The 9,620-nt window shown below is 43.6% G+C and overlaps 1 protein-coding gene across 1 annotated transcript in view; it reads left to right on the forward strand.

Moving 5' to 3' along the window:
* CSUI_003776 (uncharacterized protein) overlaps positions 1–8,692 on the forward strand; it is a gene marked incomplete at both ends in the record, with an annotated part of 12,146 nt that extends 3,454 nt beyond the window's left edge. Inside the window, 3 exons of the mRNA XM_068063971.1 lie at positions 1–6,133; positions 6,900–7,600; positions 8,441–8,692. The exon at positions 1–6,133 is cut by the window's left edge and continues 534 nt beyond it. Coding sequence (XP_067924052.1) covers positions 1–6,133; positions 6,900–7,600; positions 8,441–8,692 — 7,086 coding nt within the window. The remainder of the gene's footprint in view (positions 6,134–6,899; positions 7,601–8,440) is intronic.
* Positions 8,693–9,620: the final 928 nt, after the last annotated feature.

Consider the following 9,620-nt stretch of genomic DNA (forward strand, 5'->3'; position numbering starts at 1 on the left):
TCAGGTGTATGTACACCTCAATCAAGGATCTCTTCCCCAAGAGGACAAGAAGCAGAAGAGGAAGAAAAGACGACGAATTTATTTAGCTCAACTCTTCGTCATTCAAGTAAACGGGGGAGAGAAAGTAGTAGCGACACTCTGGGGAATCCCCTGTCTCCTACCACGAGTTGCGCTTCGCCAGGTCGCGTCTCTCCCCACTCGCGTAGGAGTCAGGAGCACACTTCCTCTTCCTCTTCCTCTTCTTCTTCATCTCCTAGACATCCATCTACCAGTTCCTCGTCTTCTCTCCCTGCCTTTCGCCCTGTCTTTCGATCGGTGCCAGAGCCTGGAGCTCCCCCGTCTCAAGACCTTTCTTCTTCTTCTTCGTCATCTCCTCTTTCTTCTTCGTCTCTTTCTTCTTCCTTTTCTTCCTCGGGGTGTCTCTCTGAGAAGCAGAGACGGAGACAAGATCGACAGAAAGAAGTGCGGAAAGCTTTAATGCGATTAGCTCTTTCTTCTACCAATAAGCACCATCAATCTCTTGCTCTTCTTCAGAAACCTGAGAAAGAGAAGGAAAAGATGCAAGCAACGTCTTCTTCTTCTTTGACAACGGAAGAGAAGGCGAAAGAAGATCCTCGTGAAGAAGATACCTCGGGGGAGAAAGAAGACGACGAGAAAGAGAAAGAACCTCCGGACCAGCAGGTGGAAGAGGAGGAGAAGAAGAAAAGTGAAGAAGATGAGAAAGAAGAGAAGAAGGGTGTCTCTCCTAGTGACGTGACGAAGAAGAAGAAGGTAGATCAAGACCTTACGAAGAGCTCCTTCTCTACTTTAACACATGATGAGGGTGGGGAGCCACGCTCTACTCACGAGTCGCGAGGTGTAGATTGCGAAGAAGGAAGGAAAGATGGAAGCGAAAGAGCGAAGGAAGAAAGAGAAATGGAGAAAGACGAAGGCCTCGATGATCTTCATGGCGATAAGGAGAGAAAGAAGAAGAAGACAGGAGAGACAGGAAAGAAAAGAGAAGAAGAAGAAGAAAAAGAAGACGTTTTAGGAGAAAGAGAAGAGGGAAAGGAAGAGGTGGGAAGTAAGAATGTGAAGAGAGAAGAAGATTTTCGCTCGCTCTCTCTTTATGGGTTGAAGAGAGAAGGAGGAGAAGAAGAAGATAGAGAGGAACCGGGAAGAGAGAAGGAGATGAAGGAAGAAGAAGACGAAGGTAACAAGGAGAAGACGAGCAAGAAGAAGAAGAAGATGAGAGGTGAGACAGAATTGCCATCTAACGCTCCCTCTGTCTCTGATAGCTCTCTCCTCGCCCTTCCTAGCGGTGCCTCGAGCGTTACGAAAGAAAGAGAAGAAACTTCTCTAAATCTTCTTCAAGAAACGGACGGTCTTCTACAACAAACCTCTGCACATAAATCCTCTTCTCTCTTCTCTCCTTCTTCTTCTTCTTCCCCTTCTTCTTCTTCTTCCTCTTCTTCTTCTTCTTCCTCTTCTTCTTCTTCATTCCCTTCTCCAGCAGATGATGTGTTTGACAAACCAGCTACATCAAGCACGTCATCTTCTTCTCTCATTTCTTCTCCTTCTCTTCTCCCATCTTCTCTTTCATCTTCTCTTTCTTCTTCTCCTTGTACATCGAGGAGGCAGAGTCTTCTCTCGCCTTCCGTCTTTCCCTTTCCTATTTCTTCGTTAACAAGCCGACACAACACGTCTCTCCCAGCCAACTCTCTCTTTTCTTCTTCTTCTTCCTCTTCTTCGCCTGCCCAGCGAATTATCGCTTGTTCTCTTCTTTCGACTCATCCCTTTCTTCCTTTACACCGGGGGGGAGAAAGAAAAGAAGAAGAGGCCGATTGCCTTCGTCGGGATCTCTTTGAGAAAGAAGAAGAGAAAGAAGATAGAGAAAGAGAGAGGAAAGAGGAAGAAGAGAAGAAAGAGAAAGAGAAAGAAGAAGAAGAGAAGGAGAAAGAAGACGAAGAGAAGAAAAGATCTCTTGGAAACATGGAGGACAGAGAAAGGAGAGAAGAAGAGAAGATCGAGATAAAAGAAGAAGAAGAAAAGAGAGAAAGAAATAGAGAAGAGGAAGAGGAGCAAGAGAGAAGAAGAGGAAGAATTAAGACAGATCATGAAAATGTAGGAGAAGGAGATACGAAAGAAGAAGAGAGATGGAAAGATCAGAGAGAAGAGGAACATGCGGTCGGGGAGACTGTAAAAGAAAGAAGAGGGGGCGAAGAAGATCACGATTTTGATAGAAGCGATGCACGTGAAGAGACGAAGGAGACGGCGGAGACAGCAGATGTGCGTGGAGAGAGCTCCGTTACTTATCCATGTGATCTGTCTCTGGATAAAGATGAAGAAAAGAAGAAGATGGAAGTACATGTAGAAGAAGGAGGAGAAGAAGAGAAGAAGAGAAACAAAGCGAGAGAGACAAACAAGGAAGAGATCGTGAAGAAGGAGAAGGAGAATAAGGAAGAGAAGATCGGAAGCTCGGAAAGGATAGAGATATTTCTCGAGGAACAACGGCAAGTCGGGGAAGAGAAAAAGAAGACGAGAAGAGACAGAGATGAAGAAGGTTCTCAAAGAGCTAGACCTCATGAAAAGAAAGAAGAAAAAGAAGAAGCAGACGAAGCCATCGATAATGAACAAGAAGAAGGACAGAAGCGAGAAGGAGCTAGAGAAGGGAGAGAAGAAGAAGAAGAGGAAGAAAGAGAAGGTAAAGGAGAGAAGTCGGAGAAGATCTGTATAGAAGTGGAGAACTCACACGAACGGGGGCAGGTGGAGGTTAGGGAAGATAGACATGCCAAGAAAGATCGATCTACTCCGCAGAAAGGAAAACAAGAAGAAGGAGAAAGAAAGATAGACGATGATAATGAAGATGGCGGGGGTATTCGTGATAGGGGCGAATCTTCTGTAGGAGAGAAGATAAAGAGAAACGAGAGAGGGCATCAAGGTGGGACTTATGAGCCCCTCGTAGCAGAGGAGAGGAAAGACCTTTTTTCTCTTCACATGAAGGAAGAGAGCTTGACGGAGAAAATACAGAAGAGAGAAGAAGAAGAAGATGATACTGAAAAGAGAGAGAAGAGAGGAGAAGAAGATTTTGATCTTCCGCAAGATGAGGAACAGGAAGGAGTATCTATCATTTCTGAGAGAGCAAGAGAGGATCCCATGGCTCGTAAGAAAGAAGAAAAAGAAGAAAGAGAATCTCTTTCATCTTATTCTTCCTGCAAGCTGAAGAAGAAGAAGGAGAAAGAGGAGACACTCGACATCTTCCCTCTCGATACTTCTTCCCCTCCAGAACTTCCGGTGTACGTACACCGCGATCGTCACCCCTCATCCTCTTCTTCGTTTTCTTCCTCTTTTTCTTCAGATGGCGGTTTCAGAAAGATTTCGAGAGCTGCTCTACGAATGTCTGTGTCTTCTTCATCTTCTTCTCTATGCGCGAAAGAGAAAAGCAAAGAAGAAGAAGAAGAGAACGGAGAGGATTTTTCTCTTGTCTTTCATACAGAGCATGTCCACCACTCGCCTCAGCATCGGCTTGTCTCCGATGACGAAGCGACTGAAAACGACGACCAACACGCAAAGGCGAAAGAAGCGACAAAGAGCGAGGTTGACTATGGATGTCTCTCTTCTTCTTCTTCGTCTTCCTCCTCGTCAGGGAGAGAGAAGATTTTCTCTCATATAGGTGGGAAAGCAGATCCTATGGTCATTGATAATAGCTCTGAGAGAGAAGGGAGAGACAGATGCTTCTCGTCTCTGTCTCCTCCATTCTCCCCTTTTTCCTCATCTTCTTCTCTGTCGCTGCATGCAGAAGACTTTACACACGAGACCAATCTGAGAAGGAGAGAGAAGGCCAAGGAAAAAGAAGAAGAAGAAAAGAGAAAGACCAAAGAAGAAGAAGAGGGATCTGAGAGTGCGCAATACATTCCACATGACGAAGAGTTTACCGAAGTTAAAGAAGAAGAAGAAGAAAGAAGAGAAGGGGAAGAGAGAGGGGGAAAGAAGAAGAAAGACGGTGAAGATGAAGAGACGTTACTAATAGAGAGGGTCAAGAGAGAAGAAGAAGAAGAAGAGAAAGAAGACTGCTTAGTAATTTTCTTCCACACTCAAGATCGAAGAGGGAGAGGAGAAGGAGAAGAAAAAAGTATGCAGGAAAAGGAGAAGTCGACAAAAGGTAGAAGAGAGAAAGAAGAAGAAGAAGACGTGATAGATGAAGATACTTTCCTGTTTGAGTGTATATCGCCTCATGAAGAGTACGGAGAGGTTTTTCTCTGTCCTAATTTAGAGGATGATAGGAATCTCGATGGCTATCTGCCTCTTGAAACGAAAGAAGAAGCCTTACAGGAGGGAACAAAAGCAGAAAAAGAACTAGAAGAAAGTAAGACGCAGGAGAAGAAGAAGAAGATAGCTCAGGAAGATGAAGAAGAAGAAGAAAAGACGAAGAAGAAGGATCAAGAGGGAGAAGAAGAAGAAGAAGAAGTTGAGGAAGAGGAAGAGAATAGTCTCGTTTTCGTGGAAGATTTTAGGACAACGTTTTCTGTTGGAGGAGACTTTTCTTCTTCTTCTTCTTCCGTTCATGTAGAAGGACATACAGACCCTTCATATGTTTATGCAGAAGCAAAGGAAGACGACGCAAAGAAGAGAAAAGAAAGAGAGAAGAAGAAGCAGAAGCAGAATTGCGGCAGGTATGACCCACCTCAGCATGGAAGTGACGGTGTACATACAGCAGGACCTTCAGAGACTAAGACCTCCGCTTCTCTTTCTTCTTCTTTTTCTTCTTCTGCTTCTTCATCTCTTCTTCCTCGTCTTTCTCCTCTTTCTCCTGTAGAGGAACAGTACGACACCACCTTTCATGACGTTGTCTTTTTGACTGATGACCGCGAAGGCGTTCTTTCTTCTTCTTCTTTCTTTCTTTCTTCTTCTTCTCCTCCTCGCCAACATGGGGAAAAGCAACCTGCCTCGCAAGGTCTCTTTTCTTCTTCTTCTCTCTCTCTTCCTTCTCGAGAAGGTCAGAAGTCATCCCCTCGAGGGAAGGTACACGCAGGGGGTGTCTATACAGAAGAGGAAGAAGAGGAGGTAGAGAAAGAAGAAGAAGAAGAACCCGCAGTAGAGAAAGAGCTTCATTCCTACCATGACGTTTCAGTCGGGAATCTCCTTAACACCTCTTCATCTTCTTCTTCCTCTTCATCTTCTTCCTTTTCTTCTTCTTCCTCCTCTTCATCTTCTTCTTCTTGTTTGTATATGAGGTCGAGTCGTATCGATGACTGGATGGTACTAAGGAAGAAGAATCGCAAGATGCCTCAAAAGAATGTGAAAAGAGAAGATAAAACGTGGGTTTGTGTGGCTGCGGTGAAAGACGAGGAAGATCATTCTTTCTCTGTACAGGGGCTAGTGAGAGACCAAGAGGAGAGAAAAGACATCTCTCTACCAAAGAATCGCCAAGAAGGAAGAGAAGAAGAAGAAGAAGAAAGGGAGAAAGAACACCTGAGACATGTGTATGGTGGGGTGTATCTACAGCGGGTAGCTAGCCAGGGGGAGAAACCCCTTCGATGTGGCGATCAAATGCCTATTTCTTCTTCTCTTTCACCGTCTCCTTCTCTTCTTCCTTCTTCGCCGATACAGACGGGAGAACTCTATTCTAAAGGAAAACAAAAAGAAGAAGAAAGAGAAGACGGAAAGAAGAAAAAGGCTGAAGAAGAAGAAGAAGATGAAAAAGCACAAGAGAGAAGGCGGGGTCTCATAGGAACATCCATGAAAGGAGGAGATTCCTTTCATGAGAAAGAAGATTTAGCAGGAGCAGGAGGAGCAGGAGCAACAACAACAAGAAGAAGAAAAGACCTAGGGGGAGGAGAGACCAAAGATGAAGCTGGAGAAGAAGAACAGGGAGAAATGTCCTCTTTTTCTTCTCTAAATCGCGACGCCTCTCTCAAGCATCTTCTCCGTCCCTCTTCTTCTTCTTCTTTCTCACATTCTTCTCCTCCTTCTTCTCATGCCCCTTTCCCTTCTTCGTCTTCTTTCTCGCCGGATGCGAAGATTCTTCTCAACTTCAAAGATAGTCAGATTTCTGCGAAAGGCTATGAACATGACGTGGAAGGTCTCGATCTAAAAGAAAGAAAAATTCCCCATCTTGCTTTTCACGCCTCAGGAAAGCTCCTTTCCGCCACGTGTAAGTCATGAGAGGAAACAAGGAGAGAAGGAAAGAAGGGAAAGAAAGAAAGGAAAGAAAGAAAAGAAACGAAGAGAAGCAGAAGAAGGAGAAGTAGGAGGGTGGGTTCTATCTTCTAGGAGGTGGAATGGACGGCAGCCCGCAGTGAAGATAAAGTTCTCTCTCTCTTCTCTACTCTTCTCTTCGCTTTTCTTCTCTTCTCTTCGCTTTTCTTCTCTTCTCTTCTCTTCTCTCTTCTTTCCTCTCTTTGTCGATGCGTGGAGAAGAACGTCTTTACTTCCCTTTCTTTCCCAGCTCAATATAGACGTACAGAGAGAAAGAGACAGAAATACAGAGACAGAGATCGCTCGATCAATCTCTTTGCAGTCGTAGTCTATCATAGACGTTCTCGTGAGAGAGCGTGTACATACATGCAACTACATGCATACATATACGTACATATGCATACATACATACATATTCATACATACATACATGCTTCTGTTCCTCTGTCGAATTTTCTTTCTTTCCTTCCTTTCTTCGTTCTTCTCTCCGTCTCTATACTCCTCGTCAATGCATGCATATGTAAATCGATACATATATATGTATATATATGTATTAACATATATATACATATGTGTATCTATGTATAGATGTCTAGGTCTGCATATATGTGTAGGACATCTATACGTATGTATATATATGTGATATAGGGGAAGATTTTCTATCCTCCTCTCTCGCTCTCATTCTTTCTTTCATCTTTCTTTTTCTTCCTTTCTGTCTCTAGGTGGGGATGGAGTGGTGTATGTCTATCGTCTTTTTTCTTCTTCTTCTTTGGCATCGCCACGTCTTCAAGAGAAGGAGACATCTCAAGGCTCTACCTCACGACGTCGTTCATCTTTCTCTTCTTCTTCTTCCTCGTCCTTTTTCTCGACTCCTTTGCCTAGAGAACAGAGACAAGAGAGATCTGTCTCCCCTCAGGACGAGGAGCTGTCTCCGTCTCTTCTCTATCCCTCGTCGTCGTCTTCTTCATCGAGACAGCAAGGCCATCTCGAGGTGCGAGAAGAAGCGAAAGAAAAAGAAAGAAGAGGAGAAGAAGAAGAGGAAGAATTGAGGAAGAGCAACATGAAAATGACAAAGAAAGAGGAGGAAGAATCTCTCCCAGGTGTAGATGCTCTGAACACAAAGAAGAAGAAGAAGAAAAAGAAGAAGAAGAAGGAAGGAGAAGGAGAAGAAGAAGAAGAAAGGGAAAGAAGAAGAAGTTTGGACCTTCTGTCTCATTCGTCAATTCCTTTGTCTTCTTCTTCTTCTTTTTCTTCACGTCCGCATCGTCGCCAGCCTCAGAAGAGAAAGGCGAGAAGAGGGGAGAAAGATGAATTGAAGGGGAGAGAAAGAAAAGACATTCTTACAAGGGAAACTCTTCATTCTATCGCACTTCAAGAGGGCCACACTTCCTCCTCATCTTCTCTCCTTACAGACTATGCATCTGTAAGTCTCGCACAAATCTATCTACCTCTCTATCTATCTTCTATCTACTTTTAATTTATCTATCTTTAATCTATCTGTCTATCTTTAATCTATCTGTCTGTCTTTATCCATATGTTTAATGTATCTCTCTTCGATGATCAATCTATCTATTGTCAGTCTATCTGTCTTAAATCTTTCTATATATCTTTATTTCTCTCTCTTTCTACTGTCTATCTTTAATCTATCTATTTATCTATTTATACCTTTGTGCCTAGGTCTGTCCCTTCCTCTAGCTCTCTCTCTGTCTCTCTGTCTGTCTCTCTTCTTTCTTTTCCTTTCTGTGTGTTAAGTTCTATCCCCTCTCTTTCTTCTTGTCAAGTATTCAGGAGCTCTGTTTGACGTCAGATTCGATTCTTCTAAATATCTTCTCTTTCTGTCCTTTCCGGCCTGGGTCTTCTTCTCCCCCTTTCTCCTCTTGTAGAGCTCAAGATACACCTGCTAGGATGCATGACTCACCCCCTTCATATGTAGGCACATGCAGACCCTTCACTACTGCCGAAGCTCTCTCCACATGTCTATGTGTATAGGTGTGTATAGGTGTATATATATGTATGTACATGCATATATATGTATGTATTTGTATGTATATGTATGCATATGCATGTATGCGTATGTGTCTGTCTGTGTATGAGTATGTGGCAGTGTATATGTATGAATGTGAGAATGTCTATATGTCTATGTGTGTCTGTGTAGGTAGCTAGGTGTCTACCTCTGTATGAATATTGTGAAGATCTCTGGGGTGTACATACACCTGTGTGTCTCTGTGTGTATGTTGTGTTTTCCTTTCTGTTTGTTGCGTAGTCTGCTGTCTCTTCACTTCTTTCTTTTTGTCTTCTTCTTCATCATAACCCTCACGTCGAAGGCCTCACAAGCAAAGGCTTACAAAGTCTTGCGAGATTTGCACAAGGTCTAGGCTTAGCAGCACCTGGAGGGCGGGCTCGAAGAAGAGGAAGAAAAAGAAAAGAAGAAGAAGATGAAGATGAACTAGGGTCATCTAGGGGTTCTCTTCTCTTCTGCTATGCTCAGCTCCCCAAGTCCCAAGAGATTCTGTAAGAGCTAGCCAGCACAACACAAGACATCCTTCTCTCTCATTCACTAAAGCGAGAAGAATGGCTACATACGACTGATCCATCATATACAGCTAGCTAGACACATCATACACATGGATGCATCTACCACACATAGAGAGACATCTATAGAGAGATACACATGTACAATAGACATAGTTAGACACATATGGGGTGGAGCTAGAGACATGTATGTCTACCCGATCTCTCTCCTTAGACAGATGTGCGCATCGACTTCCATCTGATGGGGCGTGAGTGATCTCCAAGCATGTATGGCAGCTACCGGGGCAGCTAGTTGGCTAGAGGCTCTGTCGTTCATTCTGTCTATGATACAATACAGACATATACGTAGAGAGAGAAGGAACCCGAGATCGGTAAGGGAGGATAGAGAGACAACAGACTTCCGTGTCTTTCATCTCATTGACGTGTGCATGCCTTGCAACTTCTATCAATCCTAGATCCGTCCGAGTTGCCGAAGAAGAAGAGGAAGAAGAAGAAGTCTACATCTCCTCTCGCTTCGTCTTCTTTTTCTTTTCTCCTCTAGCAGTAGACACTAGAGATCTTCGCTCAGTTCAAAGCTGCGCATATCTATCATCTACACACGCACAAATAGAGACACAACATACCCACATACACACATATACCTATATACATAGTACGGGGAGGTAAATACTCGTATATTCATGCAGGCGTATGTATATATATATACAAATAGAGAGAGAGATAGACATACAGAGATGTATCTATACACCTTTATTATAGAGAGAGATAGACATATAGCGATGTCTCAATGTATATGTATAGATAGAGAGAGAGAGAGAGACATAGAGACATGTGTACGTATTGGTCTGTATGTATGTGTAGAGGTATTTGTCTGCAGGCGGGTAAGACGAGAGGCGAGTGTTGGCATGCAA

This window comes from Cystoisospora suis, assembly GCF_002600585.1.
Source record: "Cystoisospora suis strain Wien I chromosome Unknown contig_1703, whole genome shotgun sequence".
Lineage (NCBI taxonomy): Eukaryota > Apicomplexa > Conoidasida > Eucoccidiorida > Sarcocystidae > Cystoisospora > Cystoisospora suis.